This window comes from Pituophis catenifer, unplaced genomic scaffold (genome assembly GCF_029215685.1).
Source record: "Pituophis catenifer annectens isolate HBS135680 unplaced genomic scaffold, rPitCat1.0.hap2 SCAF_1, whole genome shotgun sequence".
Classification (NCBI taxonomy): Eukaryota; Metazoa; Chordata; class Lepidosauria; order Squamata; family Colubridae; genus Pituophis; species Pituophis catenifer.
The window spans coordinates 301,942,013-301,963,054 of NW_027256881.1; the positions used below are offsets into that span (position 1 = coordinate 301,942,013).

Consider the following 21,042-nt stretch of genomic DNA (forward strand, 5'->3'; position numbering starts at 1 on the left):
TTCGACTGAGTAAGGCGTATGAACTCAGCTTCTGTGAACTCTAAGTCCTGGTCTATGACTTTGTATTATAGCTAAATCCAGCCAACTAAGTTTATTCAACAGAGCATTTTCAAAAAGAAGCCAGTTATTATGTAGAAGAAATGGGCAAATACATATTGAAATGGCAACATATGGGGTGTAAAATGAAAGAAAAGGAAAAGGAAAATTAGCAAAGGACTGCTACCGATACTCTCTTCCTTTTTGTTACAGGAACTTCTTAGCCTTGAGTTTTTGTAATGAAAAGCTCTGCCCAGGTTACCATAAAATTGTAGACGTGGAAGGAATCCCATAAATGGTTTATTTTGATCTGTATTTCAATGTACACTAATAAAATTCTCATTTCTCTAAACACAATTGTGTCAAAGCATACTACTGCATTCTCTTTCTCTTTTTAAAACCATGATCTACTATGTCCTGGTTGTCTATCTGAAACCAGATCCTTAGGACTATATTTATCCTGCTTCCTTCCAGAAGCCAAGGAAACTGGACATCATGGCCTCATTTTATCTTTATTGACATCTTCTGAGATATATTGGGTGAATGATCCAAATTTATCCAATAAGCTTAATTATGGATATGGTTCACTGCAATATTATATTTCAGAATTTTTTTTTGACACTAGGCTTGTTTTCTCAAAAATATTTTTTTTTAGTCACCTGAAATCCTACCAGTTTCTACAGTATATTCTCCCAAGATTTTACAATCTCATGCCAAAATCCAAGTATTTTTGTATTCAAGAATACTGGAATCCTCCCATTTTTAAATATAATTTTAAAATCTACATTTTAAAAATTATAGTGGACGCTCTATAGCTGTCCCTTATATTTCCTCTATAACTGTTACTACATTTTATAGTAGACTATCTGGGATCTGATCAGGAGATCGGGATAATTACAAGGGACTTAATTATGCACAATGTTTTCCTTAGTCTTTTTAAGGAGTCTTCTTCTGGTAACATCCAATTGGAAAGTGACAGAATCCTATAGGTGGGGAGTTGAGGATGGAGAACTGTACATATGCAGAACTTTTATTCATCATAAGCCACATGAGGTTTTTGTTTTTGACTACAGCTGAATTCAAATGCTTATTCATTTCAATAAATAGCAAGAACCTATATGTCATGAAAAAGGAGAGTTTTACCTTGGGAAGTAACAGAACGGTGAAGGCCGTCACTGAAGGAGACCCACTCAGACTGCGGGGAAGGAATGATGTTGGCCAGAGATGTCATGCTTGCTGCACTTTCCTATTCATCTTCACATAATCTGAATCTAAGATAACAATATAGAACAGATACTCCAGTTGACTCTAAATTGTTTTTTTGTTTAAATGAAACATATCTATAAAGAATTTTTTTTAGGAATATGTAATTTAGCTGTATAGCTTTATTATATGTAAGGCATATAGTCTGTGCTTTTATCGACCACTCTAAACCACATTAATAATCTATAACATTTATTTAGCAAAGGAGGCCCAATTAATACAAAACTGACATTACCTGTATTTATCTCCTTGTCAATGTCTTAATCACCATATATCAATGCAGTGTCTTACTCTATTCTTTCCCTTAGAGTTTCCACAATTTTCAATGCTTTTCTGTATTACATAAGAATGAAGATAATAAATTATCAAAGTCAATGTTGCTTTATCTTCTGCCCTTGTATATTTGCAATGTATAATAAATAAACTTACTAATGCAGCCGCAGACATAAACATGTACTGACATTGCTCTTCCTCCTTACAGTTCTTCAAACACAAATATAATCACTACAATTAGTGGCATTTTTAACCTCTCAACAATTTCTTTATCAACAACTACAAAGAATTCAATAAAGTCAACTCAACAAAGAAATTTCTCACGGAACAATGAATCACTGGAGCATAATATGACCATAATGCTGAACAGAGGGTATGGGTTTTCTACTGTAAGTTATTTCACAACAAATTTCAAACACAAAATACAACAATTCCCATAGCAGCCTGACAACACAACACGCTGCACGAAAGAAATTGTAACAGGTCCAGAATGCAGCTGCATCAGCAGTTGTGGGCATGGCTCAGGACACTCATGGAATATCTCTGCTGTGCAAACTAAAATGAATTCCTGGATGCAATTCAAGGTAGGCTGTTGATCCTTCATAGCATAGGGCCTGACTATCTGTGGGATCACCTTTCTCTCGTTGTTTCTGCTCAATGGGCATTTGTTCTCGATCCCATCCAGGAAACGATGTCATCTAAAGCAGAGTCCCCCAAAATAATAAATATAAATAAATAAATAAACCTTTCTGGCTTTGTGGACTGGCGGGTGGGGGGAGGAGAGGGATAGTCCTGCTGCTTGAGAAAATGGAGCATGTGTACATGCGCTTGCCTGCTGCTTGTGCAAATGGGGATATGCTCGCCCTCCAGTTCTGTGGCCCAGTTCCAAATGGCTCACAGCCCAGTAGTAGGATGTGGCCTGGTGGTTGGTGACCCCTGATCTAAAGGGACCCAGGAATCAGGCTTTCTTTGATATGGTACCTGTCCTCTGCTATGGTATTCCTCAGAGATCTGAGTTGCCTTTGGCCTGACCGTAGCAAGCCACAAAAAATGCATCTTTCCCAAAGCCCTGGGATGTTTTGTGGAATAATTTGCATAATCACATCTTGTTCTTTTTTGGTTTCCATTGATTTCACCATTTTATTGGCTTTTTAAAATTGTTCTTATTGTAAGTCACTTTAGGATTGGCCAGTTCTTCACATTGATTAAATAACTCTAAAGTACAAGAAAACGAATGCTTTGGGCATGCTCAAAGAAGTTGGTGTCCTATCTGCCACAGAATGAGAAAAATGTGATATATATTTATTTTAAAGTGTTGTAAGTCTGTCTATTGTCCCTAGTGTTCTAAGTAATTTATAATTACATAGTACATCATAAAGCAGAAAATGAGCAGAGAAAAAATTCAATGCAGTAACCATTGATAATCTGAACCCTTTAAAAAGCAATAAATTAAAAGAAGCAAGTAAAACAATCTAATGGGATTAGTGCAGAAATAAGGCTGCTTGTCCCTAGTCTTGTCCACAAAGAGGTTAAAGCTGACTTTTTACCATAATTCAGCTGCTTCAGTCTCCAGATTATAGATGTTATGAAGTGGCACCAAATAATTATTTTTACCATTACATGCTGCTGCCAAAAACAAGGAGAGACTCTGGTGAAGCACAGATGCTAAAATAATTTGATTGACGTAGGTATTATGCTCTGCCTCAAGCAGCAAAATAGCTTGGATTATCATTGAAGTTAGTCTTGTAAACAAGGTCAAGTATCTTGTTATTATTTCTCCACTAGTCTCCGCCAGACTAGTGGATTGTCTTGAGATGCCTATATACTCTTCTCCAGTTATAAAAATTCAGTGATGAGTAACTAAAGAGTCAATTGTCATTTATTTTTATATACGTTATTGTCTTACTGTTCTTTGGGAATTAAAATAGCACTAAGGGAATTTTCCCCTCATTTTATCTCCAAATAAAATTCTGTAAGGTGGGATAGAGAGCATGGGTCAGTTTGGCACAAAATCACCCAAAAACTCTATGGTGAAGTTGGAAACCATGAATTCCTTAACCACTAGGATAGCAGTGCCTCCTGGAGGTTGATTGAGAAGTTCAAGAGAGCAGTAAAAGTGAAGAAGGTAGGAAAAAGTTAAGAAAGACATGACATGTTTATTGTTAAACCTCTACAAATACACTTCACCAAAGTTTGCAATCTCTTTGTCCACAACCATACTTAGGGATGTATTAAATTTACAAACCAGAAGTATAAAAAATTTAAGACTGTAGAGATTACAAAGTATCAATAAAATAATGCATATTTGTAAAAATTGTGTTATTCATAATTTAAGAAAATTTGTCTCACAATACTGGTAATCCTTGTCTTACAAAGTTACAACGGCACTGAAAAAAGTGTTTTATGACCATTTTTCACACTTACAACCCAGGGGTGGGTTCTAAAATTTTTTACTACCGGTTCTGTGGGTGAGGCTTATTTTGTGGGCGTGGCTTGATGGCCATGTGACAATTCCTTAGGATTTAGCAGAGGTACTGGTCTACCAGGCTTTTAACTGCTTGCAGAGCTGTACATTTGTTTTTGGAGGCACCGGTCTACTCATTTGTTTTTGGAGGCACTGATCTACCCATTTATTTTCGCAGGCATTGGTCTGCTCATTTATTTTTGCAGGCACCAGTCTACTCATTTGTTTTCTTTTAACACTGATCAGCTGTAGGGCGGCCCTTTGAAGCCCCGTGGCAAGAGTTTAAACAGTTTCTTTTCCCTCTAGCCGATCAGCTGGGACTCAGGAGGCAGAAATAGATTGGGGGTGGGGCTAAATAAAAGGTAAGAATAATGCAGGAGGGGCGGGGGGGCAGAACCGGTTCAGTGACATCATATCGTCACCGCTACCGGCTCAGCAGAACCGGGCCGAATCGGGAGGAACCCAAATACAATCTTTGTAGCATCCCTATGATCCTGTGATCAAAATTCAGATGCTAAGCTGAACTGGTTCAACTGCTTCATACTTATGACCGTTGCTATGTGCCAAGGTCATGTGATCACTTTTGGTAACCTTTTGACAAGCAAAGGCAAAGAGGAAGCCAGATTCACTGAATAACTCTTTTCCTAACTTAACAAATGCAGTGATTCACTTAACAATTGTGGCAAGAAAGGTCGTAAAATGGGCCAAAACTCACTTAAGAAATGTCTCACTTAACAACAGAAATTTTGGACTTAATTGTGGTCGTACGTTGAGGACTACCTGTATATTTATCACGAGAGCCCATTTGTAGAGGTGTAGTGGTTAAGGCACTGGGCTAGAAAACCCAAAATCTTAGGCACAAACTCAGTTCATTTGATATAAGGCCAGTATATATCAAATCAGAATCAATACACAATTTTAACATTTTTCAAAGAGGGGTGAGAAAAATACTTGAATGAGATGCTGCAAGAAAAGAAAACAAGGCTGGGAATGGTTTTGCCATGACTGTGCTAATTTATGCAGCTTCTTTGTTCTTCTTGTCAAGGAAACTGACAGGTTTTCTTCACAATTACCAAGTTTAAATACATTCCATCACTGTACTTTCTTTTCCCATCAAAGTTAGAAAACTACTGTACATAATTTAAGAAAAAGTCTGCAACATTTTTAGGCAAGCAGAAGCCATATTATAAATAAACAGTATGATTGCAAGATTCTCATTTTAAAAAATAAAGTTTGTACTGTAGATGGTATGTGCTTTATTTTGATTTTGTCCCTGAGATGGGGATCGCTGCATAGTCCTTAGAAAGATAGAAATCTTTCCTTCTCATTAAAAAAAAAAACACAGAGAGACAACAAACCAATTTAGAACATTCTAAGCAGGAACTCAAGACACTTCTGATTTTAAGCCATTCCACTGAAAATAATTTCTTTATCTTTATACAACTACCCTGTTCTTGGCAAGAAAGTGAGTTGACAAGTTTCCTTCACAACCGTGACATTTAAGTAAATCACTCCCATTCTTTCTTTTTGTCCCATTAAAATTATAGTGTACACTACTTAAAACTTAGACCCAAGCAATAGTTCTATTTTAAACAAGCAAACTGGCTTTGCAGATCTCTATTCAAGACATTTAAGGTCACAGCAGTGTTACGTTTTTGATTTTGCCCTTGAGACAGGGAGGGATCTATGGACTTCAATATTTTGCTGTTTTGTTCCCCCACCTGACTGGTTCAAACTGTTCTTTTAGCTTACTGCATACTTAAATTTCTGGCTAAGAATATTTTGAATAATTTTGAAATACAGCACTAATTTTTCCAAGCAGTAATGAGATTATCCTGAAAGGAAGACAAGGCAGGGCATCTACAGTTCTGCACACAAAATAAATTTTATCTAGAGGTTCACAGAGGAAGCAAATGAGAGAACTTCCTTCCTTTTTTCTTTTTTAAGTATCCAGGAAAAAAAAAACTCTCAGAAAGACGACAGGAAAATAGCATTGCTACTATAAGCATTGCTTTTCTTCATGTTTAAGTCTCTCCTTTTACTGTCAATGGTATATCACTCTTTCACAAAACAGAAAAAACTGATAATTACTTGAAATGAATCTGTTGTACAATTTAGCAAGTTAGTTCATAATTTCTGAACTCATTTCTCATTTAGGCTAAGAGAGAACCACAGGCATAGGTGGGTAAATGTAGAATTTGAATTGCACTATTTATCTTTTCAATATCTAAATAAGTCTTATTAATTCATTTATACAATGAAAAAATTATAATACAGGAACAAGATGCTTTTAATTCCGGCTCAAGAATCTGGTGGCAAATAAATTGCCTTTAAAATATTTCTTTTTAAATAATAACCCTTCAGATTAGTCTTCCTCCAAGGACTCATAAAAATCTAAACATGAATACTGTCACAGTAATATTTTCCTTTATCTCTCAAATGACATTTTGCTGTCTGAGCTGAAATTGTTCTCTCCTTCTTCCTCTCAATATGCAATATCCTCATATATTCCTGGGACCTCTCTGGAAATTCTATTTTAATTTTCCATGCTGCTTCATAAAAACCTTCCTTAAGCATGGCACACTCCAGATGTGCAGTTTTCATTTCTTAGAATATCCAATTACATATTTGTACCCTAAAGCCAGGAGGACTGCCCACTTATATGTATAATCTATCCAATGAGATTCACATGAGGTTGCTTCTCTGTGTCATTAATTTTGTGCATTGAAATAGCTGTATAGAGTCGCACAGGATGATCCTGCTGATTAAAGTATACTTTAACTTAGTCCTCTGAAATTCTTGAAATGTAATCCACTACAATCCTGGTTCACATATTCTAAAGCATAATGTAGCCTATGTGGGCTATAAATCATAGTTGATGGTTTAGCACATTGAACAAGTCCAGCCAACTCTTGATTTATTTAATGATCCATGTTTAAATAAATGGCTTAGCATGATATTTATTTTTATTTTATTTTATTTTGAATTTGTATACCGCCCTTCTCCCTGAGGACTCAGGGCGGTGAACAGCCAAGTAAAAACATCAAGTACAAATATTAAAATACAGTTAAAATATACATATATAAATTTGGCCCCATTAATTAAAAACAATAAACAAAACACTTAAAAAACACTTAAAAAATTAGGCCAGCCCGGCTTGCTGGAAAAGGAAGGTTTTAAGGGCACGGCGGAAGGCACCGAGGTCTTGGATTCTCCTTATCTCTGGAGGCAATTGATTCCAGAGGGTAGGTGCCCCCACAGAGAAGGCCCTCCCCCTGGGGGTCACCAGCCTGCACTGTTTGGCTGATGGCACCCCGAGGAGGCCCTCTCTGTGGGAGCGCACGGGTCGATGGGAGATTGTCGGTGGCAGCAGGCGGTCTCGAAGATAGCTAGGCCCTATGCCATGGAGCGCTTTAAAGGTGATAACCAACACCTTGAAGCGCACCTGGAAGACCACTGGGAGCCAGTGCAGCTCGCGCAGGAGCGGTGTTACATGGGAGCGCCAGGCTGCTCCCGTCACTACCCGCGCTGCTGCATTCTGGACCAGTTGGAGCCTCCGGGTGCTCCTCAAGGGGAGCCCCATGTAGAGAGTGTTGCAGTAGTCAAGGCGAGAGGTGACGAGGGCATGAGTGACTGTGCACAGGGAATCCCGATCAAGAAAGGGCCGCAACTGGCGGATCAGGCGAACCTGACAAAAGGTCCCCCTGGTTACAGCCGTCAGATGTTCCTCCAAGGACAGCTGCCTATCCAGGAGGACTCCCAGATTGTGAGCCCTCTCTGTGGGGGCCAACGACTCACCCCCAATAGTCAGTGATGGGGTCAACTGACTATATCGGGATGCCGGGAGCCACAGCCACTCAGTCTTGGAAGGGTTGAGCCTGAGCCTGTTCCTCCCCATCCAGATCCGCACAGCCTCCAGGCACTGGGACATCACTTCAAGGGCATCGTTGGGGTGGCCTGGGGTGGAGATGTACAGCTGGGTGTCATCAGCGTACTGGTGGTATCTCACCCCAAAGCCACGGATGATCTCGCCCAGCGGCTTCACATAAATGTTGAACAGGAGGGGCGAGAGGACCGACCCCTGAGGCACTCCACATATAAGAGGCCTTGAGGTCGACCTCTGCCCACCTGCCAACACGAACTGCGACCGGTCGGAGAGAAAGGAGGAGAACCACCGTAATACGGTGCCCCCCATCCCCAACTCTTCCAGCCGGTGCAGCATGATACCATGGTCGATGGTATCAAAAGCCGCTGAGAGGTCTAACAGGACCAGAACAGAGGAACAACCCCTGTCCCGAGCCCTCCAGAGATCATCAACCAACGCGACCAATGCCGTTTCCGTGCTGTGTCCAGGCCTGAAACCCGACTGGAACGGATCTAGATAGGATGTTTCCTCCAAGAATTGTGGAAACTGTCGCGCGACCACACTCTCAACAACCTTCGCCAGGAAGCGAAGGTTGGAGACAGGACGATAGTTGGCCAATATTGCCGGATCCAGGGACGGCTTCTTGAGGAGAGGCCTCACCGCCGCTTCTTTCAAGGCGGCGGGGAAGTGACCCTCACTCAACGAAGCGTTGACAACACCCTGGAGCCAGCCTCGTGTAGTATAATATATACATATACCAGTAACCATAATTTATTTAGATAGCAGAACTATTGCTTTTACCACTTACCTTATGTTTATGTCACCTAAAATGAGAATGGAGTGGTGGGGGTGGGGGTGTTTCCTGTTGTTTTCTTAGTAGATATTAGTAGATAAAAGTTTTTTTTTTCTCTTTGAGCGAAATTCTTTCATTGTTGGTTGCACTGTTCAGTGTAATAACATGGTAATCTATGTTTTCCACTAGCTTTCCACTTTCACCATATTGCAGTACAGTATCAGATACCAAACAGTACTGTACTAACAGCAAAGAAAGAATTCAGAAAACACACATTTAAATTCTTCCCTCTAATTACTTATGGCATTTAGGAACCAATAGGGACAAAGTAAAGGTAAAGGAGTCCCTGCGGATTTTATTTCACTTCTTGTTGCTGACTGTAGGGATCAGTGCTCATCTCCATTTCAAGCAGTGGTGAAATTCAGCTGGTTCTATCCGGCTCGGGTGAACTGGTAGCGCTGGGGGCTGGAGGCTCCGCCCACCCGCCCAGATGTCATCACGTCCTGTTTTTGTCCCTCTGTGCATGCGTAGAAGGCACATTTCCAAACCGGTAGCAGAGGTAAGTAAATTTCACCCCTAATTTCAAGGCCATTGAGCCAGCACTGTCTGAAAACATTTCTATCGTCATGTCGGTGTTACCTTCCCACCGAAATGGTACCTATTTATCTACTCACATTTGCACGCTTTCAAACTGCCAGGTTGGCAGGAACTGGGGCAAGGTTGGGAGCTCGTTCCGTTGCATGGCGCTCAGGTCTCGAACCTGGGCTGCTGGCTGTCCAGCTGACAAGGCCAGCATCTGAACTGCTGAGCCAGCACGCCATCCAATAGGGACAAGAAACATCATGAATTTAAGATGCAGATATAAGTAGCATTTCATTCTTAGAGAGGCACGTCCTTCCAAAATATATTTTCTCAAGCAAGTTAATTCTACTGTTTCATTTATGTATTTATTTTTTAAATTCAAGATTAATGCAGCCTGACTCCAAATTCTCAGCCTGATTCTCAGCAGTTCACAGCATGCCAACATCATTCTATGTGTGGCAATGCTCTTGATATTCTCAACTATTTTTTTCTCATTTAATTTCAATCTTCACACAATGCCTGGGCATTCTGTTTATGAGTGGAAAACAATAACTTTTAGTCATAAATAAAATATATTATTATTTTAAAATATATATTATTTTTCCCAACTTCGAATCCCATCTTCTATTTTTATAAAAGGATATAATAAAATATGTGTGTAAAACTACCATGAGCTCTGCTTTTATTGAAAATATGCTTCATATTACCTTGTCTTTTGGAGGGCAGGAAAGCTTTTTAATCAGACAATTTTTGAAGAGAAAGGCTCACAGTTGCATAATGAATTAATTTTGATCAATTCTTGCTCTAAAATTCTTTAGTTATTAATAGAATATAAACTAAGTTAATGTGTATAAAAATATCTTCCTAGCGCTTAGCATGATGAGTCAAATGACTAAGCCAAGTAAGGCGACAATATTTCCTACTGCAGTCAATATGCCACTAAACAAGGAGTTGTGTTTGTCCCAGCAACAAAATTCTGCAAGAAGAATGCAAAAAATATGCATAATGTTTGAACACTGATAACAGTGATAGCAGTTATTGCACTAACCAGATCCTTAAAAGGAACCAGTAGCCATAGATGTTCACCTCTTAAAGTTGTTTTGTAAGAATATACAGGTAGTTCTCGGTTAACGAACATTCGGTCAATGACAGTTGGAATTACAACAGTGTTGAATGAGTAATGGTTACAACCAGTCCTCAAAATTCTGGTCATCCCATCACCCCTAAGATCACTTGATTGTGATCTGGGTGCTTGGCCACTGGCTCAATTGCAGCATCCCATGGTCACATGATAGCAATTTCCAACCTTCACTGTTGGCAGAGAAGATCGCAAGTTGCTTAGATAAATCTCCCTCACCTGTGTACTCTCCCCAAGCCTTGCTGCACTTGCACTGTACATACCTGGCCACTCACACACTCTCTTGTGCCATCCTCTGTCAGCAGTCACTTACCTGCCTGTTGGCCTGTTTGAAGCTGCCTGGGATTTGAAACTCCCTGTCCCTTTCCCCCTGCCCCCCAATTACTTTGGTTGTTGGAAGCCAGCAGGAAACTGCAAGGAGGTGCTTACTTGATGGCCCATGATCCTTATTTAATGGCAGCAACAGGGACTGCAAAGTTTGCCATTGCTATGCAATGCAGCCACGCGATGTCACACTTTATAATTGCATCGTTTAGCGATGGAAATTCTGGTCCCAATTGCCACTGTAACTCAAGTGTATGTACGGAAACTTTCAAAACTTATCAGCCTCAGAGTTGAGCCATCTGGGTAGAATTTGGAAAATATTATGTTGAGGATCTGTGAGTTGTTGCTTAGCAACAGGAAGGGTAAGCCACATGGATTCCCTCTTGGTGAGAAACGGGAACTATAAGAGGCTTGGTGAAGCTGTCAATTTCCCCATGTCATTGTATTATTTCCCCAAGCCTGCTTCTTTCTGCCTTTCTGAGGAACTGCTAATTACTAATTACTAATTACTATTGTAATGCTCTCTACATGGGCCTCCCCTTGAAGAGCACTCGGAGGCTCCAACTGGTCCAGAATGCGGCCGCGCAGGTGGTTATGGGCGCAACTCGTTGTGCCCATGTGACACCCCTCCTGTGCGAGCTGCACTGGCTCCCAGTGGTCTTCTGGGTGCGATTCAAGGTGTTGGTCACCACCTTTAAAGCGCTCCATGGCATAGGACCCGGGTACCTTCGAGACCGACTTCTGCCACCAATAGCCTCCCACCGGCCAGTTCGCTCCCATAGAGAGGGTCTCCTCAGGGTGCCATCGGCCAAGTTATGTCGGCTGGCGACACCCAGGGGGAGGGCCTTCTCTGTGGGAGCCCCAGCCCTGTGGAATGAACTGCCCCCGGAAGGGCGTAAGATCTCTGACCTCCGGGTATTTGGCTGTGCACTCAAGACCCTGTTGTTCCACCAGGCCGGGCTATCAACATAATTTTAAATTGGGTGTTTTAAATTTCTGGGGTTTTAAATTGAGCCAAATTATTTAATAATTTTAAATTATTTTAATTGATGTTTGCTTTGTGCTTTTAATAGGCTGTACACTGCCCTGAGTCCTTCGGGAGAAGGGCGGTATAGAAATAAAATTATTCTTATTCTAATTGACCAAGCTGAAACCCTTTTCCTATGGGTTTCCTAGGATCTCCTATGTCAACTACTTAAATGGAACCTCTGAAGGAGCAGGCAGTATTTCAGAATGTAAGATTTTTCTTCTGCCTATTACTAAAATCCCCACTATTGAAATAAGCTACTAGTGCCCTGCCCAAGTTGACTGTGGAAACAAGTCTGGCATAATATGAATGGAACACTTTACACTTGAAAACTCCAGAAGAAAACTGGCTTTTCATGATTGCAAGGTATGACTTTCAGATTCAAAAACTCAGAGAGATACATTTTCCCCTCATTTCTGGGAAATATTTACAAATTGGACATGTATCAGTAAAACTAGGAACAGCTCAATGGATAATCCTTTATATTGATAGGAAACTGTCACAATATAAAGAAGTTGACGGAATGAGCAACTAATCTTTAAGGCATCTTCAAAGATTTAAAGCATTTTTACATCTTCTGCTGTACCTACGGTGAGGTTAGGAAGCACACCCATTATAGCTGCAATGCTTCAGAAATGACTCCAAGAAAGAAAGTGCTGTCACACAACTCCAAAGCATTTTTTTTTTTTTGCAAATTAATACCAAAGGACTACACAAACCTAATATACAATTCTGTTCTCTAACATCTTATGGCTGTTCTCTCCTATCAAGAATTGCTGTTTGAGGCTGCTATCTCCTAGTATGGTAATGCAGGGGCTGTAAATCTTGTAGCAAGAATTGATCTCCATAGTTTGTGAGGTTGGTTGCTTAGTGATCTTAAAAGCGGATTAGATAAAGAACAATAGCAAATGACCATGCTCCTTATATGGAAATTACATTTCTAGAGGCAGTATACTTTGAAGATCACATTCTTGGGGGCAGAAATTTAGACATTGGTAAGGCAAGAAATATGATAACATCTACATCATAATGTCACAATGCAAACCCAATTAATTACTTATATACTTATGCCCAATGTTGAGACATAAAGAGGAGTGGAATTTGCTTCATGATGTCATGATGCAGATTTTGTCATTTTCTTCATTATGGTGATCAAGGAAGAATGATATTGGGCAGAAGCAAAGGTGATCTGATTCAACAAGCTTTTAAAAAATGTTTATATGCTTGAATAAAAATATAGACAAAGTTGGGAATGTAGGTTTCAAAACTTGCTCAATACTCACTTAACCAGGCAAAGGGGGACCAAGCTGTAGCAGATAGCTAAATTTGCACTTCCTTTTGTGTATCTACATAGTCCTCTTTTTTTTTTTTTGTAAATGAGCTGGAACAACTTCCTAGAAGCCCAATATGATACATTTCTCATCAAAACAAGATATACAATAGTATGAAAAAGTTAAGTACATCACGCTGGATTTTTTTCAACATATTTCAATGTACACGTATTTGAACTTCATTCCAACAATAATGGTATAGTACATAAAGGGAATATAAAATAATAAATATCATGCATTATTCTTGCAATCCATTGTACAATTTAAATAAATATAAATGTACATTTTGCATTTGGAAAGAGTAAGCACATCTCTACATTTATCACTAACTCAAATATCTGAAACTAGAATCAGGTGTACTGGATCAGGTGCAAATGATTAGATCATTAGAAAGGATCTGGGAGGAACCAGTTATTTAACTCAGTTACCCGTATTTTTCGCTCCATAAAATGCTCCAGACCATAAGACGCACCTAGTTTTTAGGAAGAAAACAAGAAAACAAAAAATAATTTTGTTTCGGCCACGAAAATCTTGCATGGCTTTGTTTAAACCTTTCAAGTCTTATCTTCGGTTGCCTCTTGTAACATGCTATTATAAAGAATAACAGCTGGAAGGGACCTTGGAGGTCTTCTAGTCCAACCCCCTGTTCAGGCAGGAAACCCTACAACATTTCAGACAAATGTTTGTCCAATCTCTTTTTTAAAAACACCAGTGTTGGAGAAGGAGGGAGGGAGGGAGGGAGGGAGGGAGGGAGGGAAGAAAGGAAAGAAGGAAGGAAGGAAGGAAGGAAGGAAGGAAGGAAGGAAGGAAGGAAGGAAGGAAGGAAGGAAAGCAGAATAACAGAGTTGGAAGGGACCTTGGAGGTCTTCTGGTCCAGCTTCTTGCTCAGACAGGAAACCCTTTAGCATGTCAGTCAACTGCTTCTCCAATCTCTTTTTAAAAAACAACAGTGCTGGAGAAGGAAGGGAGGGAGGGAGGGAAGGAAGGTAGGTAGAATAGCAAAATAACAGAGTTGGAAGGGACCTTGGAGATCTTCTAGTCCAGGGGTCTGCAACCTTAAACACTCAAAGAGCCATTTGGACCCATTTCCCACTGAAAAGAAAACATCTGGAGCCACAAAACCTTGGTGGGCGTGGCCAACTCAACATCATTCACTTTCACCAGTCACATGACATCCCCCGTCACTGCGTTCTTTTATTTACCAGTTGAGCTCATTATTTCTGGACTGTCAGACTTTCCGTAGCTTGCCAACTTCTTATCCGTAAGCTACATGTATCCGCATCCACCCACGTTCCTTCACACACTCTTTCCTTTTGTTCTCTTGCCAGAGGTGTCGGCTGCTGAGAAAAGCAGCTGGCATGAACTATTTCAAAATGTAACAATTACTTTTCTTAGTTAGTGAGATGTTTTATTTTCTTTATAACAAATAAATGAGTTTTATTAGAGAATATTTCTTCGGGTTTTATTTCAGAATATTGCAACTTGGAAAAGCCACGGTCCACCCTCTAATTAATCAGGGTGATCTTCCCAGAGTCAGAATGGGATCGATCATAACCCTGACACCCCCAGCCACGCCTACCCAGCTGGTCATTAGGGTAGAGAACTGGTTGCTAAAAAACAATGGGAACCACAAAACCCTTTTGAGATCTCTCTCTCTCTCCCTCCCTCCTCCTCCTTCCCTTCTCTCCCCCCCTCTCTCTGTATCTATGTCTCTCTCTCCCCCCCCCTCTCTCTGTATCTCTCTGTCTCTGCCCTGGCCTCTTCTCCATTCCCCGCCATCGCCCTTACCTTCTCAGGCCAGGTAAAGAGTGACTGGGAGGGGAGGGTGAGGGGTGGGGCCAGCCAGTGGTGGGATCATCCAACAGGGAGCCATAGCAGAGGGCCCAAAGAGTCGTATGTGACTCCGGAGCTGCAGGTTGCAGACACCCGTTCTAGTCCAAACACCTTCTCAGGCAGGAAACCCTATATGGTTTTGGCCCAAAGCCCTTGAAGCTACAGAAGAAATTCCCCATAGGTGAGGCTGTCCCCACAATGGACTTTTCTCCTGGGACCCGGGTCTATTCTGTTGCTGCTGCCACCTATCACCACTGCTCACCGCCACCACCACCTATCGCCGCCACCAGCTGCCCTTGCTTGCCACCTATTGCCGCTGCCACCTATCACCGCTGCTGCCATTTACTGCCACCACCTATCACTGCCACTCATCGCTTCTGCCTATCGGTGGTTGGATCGGCCTCCTGGAATACCAACAATCAGCTGTTCCAAGCAGCACGGATTGCCACCACTGTTTGCCGCTGCCACCTGTTGCTGCTATGGCAGCGAACAGCGGCAGCAACAGGAAGTGGCTGTGAACAGCAGCAGCGATCCCCTCCCACATGGAACAGCTGATCGGTGGTATTCCAGGAGGCTGATCCAACTGCCAATAGGCGGCAGCGGCGAACGGCGACAGTGAATGGTGGGGGCAAAAGGTGGTGGCAGTAACAGGCAGCAGCAATAGGAGGGTGACAGGTCGTTCCCCACCGCTGCCTGTCACCACCACCATAACCCCTCCCCCCCATGGCCTGGTCTGTGACGCAATATTCACTTCATAAGATGCACAGACATTTCCACCCACTTTTTTTGGGGGGGAAGAGTACATCTTATAGCGCAAAAAATACGGTATTTAGTTTTATTTGTTGTCACTGTTAAGATGTGTTTAGCACCATACCTAGAGTGAAAGAGCTCTCTGAGGCCTTCAGAAAGAAGATTATTGAATATTTATAATGATACTTAGTTTGGAAGGATTTTAAAAAACATTGCTAAACAATTGTACACCAATCATTCCACTGCCCAGAAGATCATGTAGTAGTGGGCGGGGGAGGGGGCGAGGAAATGGAAATGGATGTCTATGGAGACTCTCAGTCATCCAGGTCTGAGTCCTGTTGGAGAAGGGCGGTATAAAAATAAAATAAAATAATAAAATAAATAATGATTGTCCCAAAGGTGCTTTTTCAAGAGGCAACTGGACTTTCTGGTTTTTCTTTGACATTTTGCTTCTCAGCCAAGAAGCTTCTTCAGCTCTGACTGGATGGTAGGGAATAGAGCTGCCTTACCAATGCCGTTCCATTCCCCACCATCCAGTCTGAGCTTGAGAAGCGAAATGTCTTCAAAGAAAAACCAGAAAGTCCAGTTGCCTCTTGAAAAAGCACCTTTGGGACAAGGAAATGGATGGTTCTGGACTGTCCAGTTCAAAGCCCAGATCTAAACCCTACTAAGATGCTATGGGGTGATTTGAAATGGGCTCTGTGTGCAAGAAATGCCTCAAACGTTGTCCAGCTGAAAAAAAATTCTACATGAAAAAAACCTTTCTTCCTGGTCAATGTCAGAGATCATAAATGCCTACTTGAGGTTGTTTCGTCAAAGAGGGCAATATTAGCTATTGGAATCAAGGATTTTTTTTTCTGCAGAAAAAAATGGCCTATCTGCTTTTTTAAAAAATAAATAATTGCAAAGTCAATTTTCATAGGCTTTTTTTTTTGTTCAGTTAAATGACTTTTATCTTTATATATTGTTCTAAAAAAGATAAAATATTGGCATGCCCATTTTGTAAAAAAAAAATAAAAAATACATGGTCTATACTTACTTTTTCCCATGACTGTATAATAACCCTAAAGGGAACAGTTTATCTATTGGTATGAGCTCTGTTACTAACAGTGATATTCATTTTTGACTTTTAATTTGGTTCCTTTTTGTTGAGACTCTTTCTCAAGTTCTCCCCTTCATCTTCTCTTTTTCTCTACTACATTTTCTCTCAAGCTTTTCTCGTTTATCTTTCTACTGGGTTTTCTGATGCCCAGTTCACTAGTGCCTGCATTCCTTCCACCTATGTTGTATTATGTTTTCTTACGCCTTTGCTTATCCAGATCCTCAGATTTCAGTTTAGCTCACAGAAAAGGATCAGGCAACCTGAGGCTATATGCAGTCAGTGGAATCTTCTTTCATTTTAGTACTAAATTTCAGTGGTACAATTGCACAACTGTATTAGAACAGTTTCTCACTACATTTACATGAAAAAGGCAATAAAACCTAAAATACAATTTTAAAACCTAACCTCATAAATATCACCCATCCCCAAAAGGTGGGAAAGAAACAAAATGCTATATATGTAACACGTTGTATTGGCTTTTTATAATTGCCCCATCTGCAGTAGCTATTAGCGCCTCCCACATTTCTGAAATCAGTCTCTGACCTCTAAATATTGTTCACCACTGGCATAAAATTACAATGTCTAGGAATGGTGTGATATGTTAATTCAACCAAACCCAACTGGATTTACTCCTCAGGAAATAACTTGCAAATATGAATTGGCAACACTGGCTATTCAAAGCTCCTCTTGATCTTTCCATGCCTTAACATAAGCTGAGGCATTCACTACTGCAAGGGCAATACAATATTAATGCTTCAAAGTTTTTCCTCCCATCCTAAAGGCAGAACTCTTCAAATGATAAAATATGATATTTGACCCTCCTTTCTTTTAGAATGGCTTCTAATTCTCTAAAATCTGGGTTTTTTTATTTTATTTTTTAAGAAAGGGATATGTGTGCACACATATAATAGAAGTTTAAGGTGAAGAGTGTTCCAAGATGTTTTGACACCTAAGGTATAACCTCTCATCCTTCCCAGCGAAATTAGGTCCCTTCCCTCATTAACAAAAACCTTAGCTGGCATTACCATTAGGTAAGAGGTTGTTAATTTTAGATGGTATGAATGCATAGAATTTTGCTAATTACTTGATGCCTCAATGCTGATATTATATTTTTACTACCACGGAGAGGGTGAATTGCAGACAGATTTTTCTGCCCCAGTGAGAGAATGTCAAGACTGGTTTCTGAATCTATGCATCTTGATTTGGGGTCCAGAGTTGGGTGACACTTATTGCTTTGCTTCAGGTAGAGACATCTAAAATATCCTCCCTTTTTGTGCTAAATAACACTCCTATATTAATCTAGGAAACAATAGTTTTACCACTCCCACATATACTGCATTCTATTTTTACTACACTGCTTTTTTCCCATAAGTCCATTACTAAATTCCATAAAACAAACTGAGACAAGTTATAAATTGTCTTTTCGGTTTTCATTTCTTGAGAATGCCATCTAAAATATTAATACACAAGCAGATTTAGCTGGGTTCATTAAGCATAAGAGTAATTGATGCATTCAAAGCAGGAGAATAGCAAGCAAGGCATATTGTGAATTTGCATATGTTGAAAGCTTCATCTCCACCCTTTCTCTCCCCCCCCCCCCGGGTTATTATGAGTGCATTCTTTTAGAAGAGGCTTTAATTTGTAAAATCATCCTCAGTCATAACCCTTTTACAGGGAAGGAATCCAAGTAACATCCCTTTCAGTTGTAACTCTCCCATTCCTGTCTTATGCTTCCTTGAAAATGTCCATTAAGGTTGCCAGAGCTGCAGAGTGGGTTTTGATAGGTAGAGCAGTCCCTCTGGCAGCACTTTGACAGGTGGCTGGCAGGTAAGATGGAAATATATTTATTTCTCCTTTAAGCAGGTCCTTTTTTTTTTTTTTTTGAACTGCCCAGGTAAGGATCCTAAGAAGGAACGCCTGAACGTGGCAGGATGCAAAGCAACAGGATGCAGTTAAGGCTATGCTCATTTCCTTAATAGTAACTCCCATCTGGAGTCTGGTAGTCGATTACATTGTACAAGAGGAACATTCACCAGGCTATGACCAGTGCCTCAAGCCACCAGTTAACCACAACTCACTCCTCACCTACTCATCTAAACTATACACAAAAGTGCTAATCTCGCACTGGGCAGGGGGAGGGTAAGCGGCCACTCTCTGACTTTCCCATGCCAGCCGCCGAAATGATATTTTAACAGAGATTTGAGCTCGAGAGAGACGAGACAAGCCGCACTCTTAACTCCGATAACCCCTTGTTTCAGCTGCACGCAGCCTTAAGCTAAGGCGAGCCAAGCTACCGAAAGGGAAGGTGGTAGTGGTGGTGATGAAGCGGCTATTATCTGGTCTTTGTTCCAGCCTGCCGCCGAGTGATGCATTCGTCCAAGCAAGCTCGGGTTCCCTTTGATCCATTTCAGAAGAGGGAACATGGCCGTGGACGTATTTCTCCTCAAAGGTGAAGCTCCCTTATCACCACAACTGAGCAGGGGACGTTGAGCAGATATGAAAGGGGAACCGTAGCGGACTCTTGGCTACCACTGGCCGGGGATCCACCACCTGCTCATTCGGTTCGTAGAAAGGCGGAGAGGGAAAAGACAGATTACCTGCGGAACTCCCTGCAGTTGGACTCCCTCTCTTGCTCCAGGCACGGAAGAGGAGAAATTGGACCGCGCCGAGGAAAGTAACACTGAATCTCCCTACAGCGACAGGAAAGCTAAGCAACAGCCGGCAGCCGCTTTAGAAGTGGGAGAGCAGCTCCGCTTCTCTCCTCCTCCTCCTCCCCTCCCCCTTTTTTTAAGAAAAGAGCCAGAGCTTCTCTATTGGGCCATCTTCTGAGCCGGCCGAAGGAGAGCGAAAGCGAGCTGGGATTGGCTGAAGAAGATTGTGGGCGTGGCAAGTTACGTATGGGAGGCGGGGTGTTCCCTCCCTTGGGCGGCCGGAATAGTGTGGATTCCCTGTTTGTAATCCGTCGCACAGATGATACACAGATGTGTAATAATTTAGTACCACCATTCTAAACGTGCGTTAGCTATATTTTCCGCACGCTGAAAATGCTGCATCCCAAAGAGCGGCGCCAAACTAAGCAGTTGTTGTGCCTCTCTCCTCCAAAATGGACAGCAGGTGGAATTGAACCAGGGGTGAAATCCAGCAGATTCTGACAGGTTCTGGAGAACCGGTAGCGGAAATTTTGAGTAGCTCGGAGAACCGGCAAATACCATCTCTGGTTGGTCCCAGAGTGGGGTGGGAATAGAGATTTTGCAGTATCCTTCTCCTGCCCTGCCCACCAAGCCACACCGCACCCACAAGCCACGCCCACAGAACCTGTAGTTAAAAAATTGAATTTCACCACTGAATTGAATGATCAATATAGCTCTGAAAGATAAATTTAAAATGTTTCTGCGTTTTCCAGAAGCCAATCAAAATGGAAACATTAATCTCAAGGAGAAATTGATAAAAAAAAAGACCTTACTTTTTATTATACCCTGTTTTCCCCAAAATAAGACATCCCCTGATAATAAGCCCAATCGGGCTTTTGAGTGCATGGCAATAAGGCTTATTTCAGGGTTCAAAAAAACAAAACAAAACAGGGTCTTCTTTTTGTAAATCTTTCTGGATTTCACTCACTTAGGTCCAAAGCAAAGTTCCACAGCAATGTGTTTCCTTTTGGCATGGATTTTGACATTTTATAACAACAGAGCATTAGCATTTATTTTCTCACACTTGCCTCAAGCCACAATGTAATTTGTTTGATTTTGACACAGAATATTGCATGAAACTAGCCACTGTAGCAAATAAAAAATAATTGATGGCTTATATGTGCAAATATAAGAGAGATTCCAGAGGGAGCTTGGGCCATTTCCTGAGGCTTTGGCTCGACTGAAGATCTGGTGGCCGCATGGGATAGGATGGCCGCCGGGGCTTTGGATCGTGTCATGCCTTTGCAGCCTCTGACCCGGCGTCACACCTGCCCAGCTCCTTGGTTCACCGAGGAGCTGAGGGGGATGAAACGCCGGAAAAGACGCCTAGAGAGTGGTTGGAGGGCCAGTTGCTCTGAATCCGATCGAACACTAATTAGGTCTCATATTAAGACCTATTTAGTGGCGATAAAAGCGGCAAAGTGTGATTACTTTTCCGCTCTTATTGCAACGGCAGATAATCGCCTAGCCACCTTGTTTAAGTGACCCGCTCCTTCCTACATTAGGGAGCGCGGGAGGATCCCTTGCAAGGGCAGGCTGAGGATTTTGCACAGTATCTGCACGATAAAATC

General features: G+C 41.4%; 1 protein-coding gene across 1 annotated transcript in view; it reads right to left on the bottom strand.

Moving 5' to 3' along the window:
• The window catches only part of STON2 (stonin 2), an 81,145-nt gene extending 61,678 nt beyond the window's left edge, over nucleotides 1-19,467 (bottom strand). Inside the window, exons 1-2 of the mRNA XM_070941129.1 lie at nucleotides 19,379-19,467; nucleotides 1,180-1,307 (exon numbers count right to left, since the gene is read on the bottom strand). Of these exons, the coding sequence (XP_070797230.1) occupies nucleotides 1,180-1,267 (88 nt within the window). The 5' untranslated portion in view covers nucleotides 1,268-1,307; nucleotides 19,379-19,467. The remainder of the gene's footprint in view (nucleotides 1-1,179; nucleotides 1,308-19,378) is intronic.
• Between the last annotated feature and the right edge of the window lie 1,575 nt (nucleotides 19,468-21,042).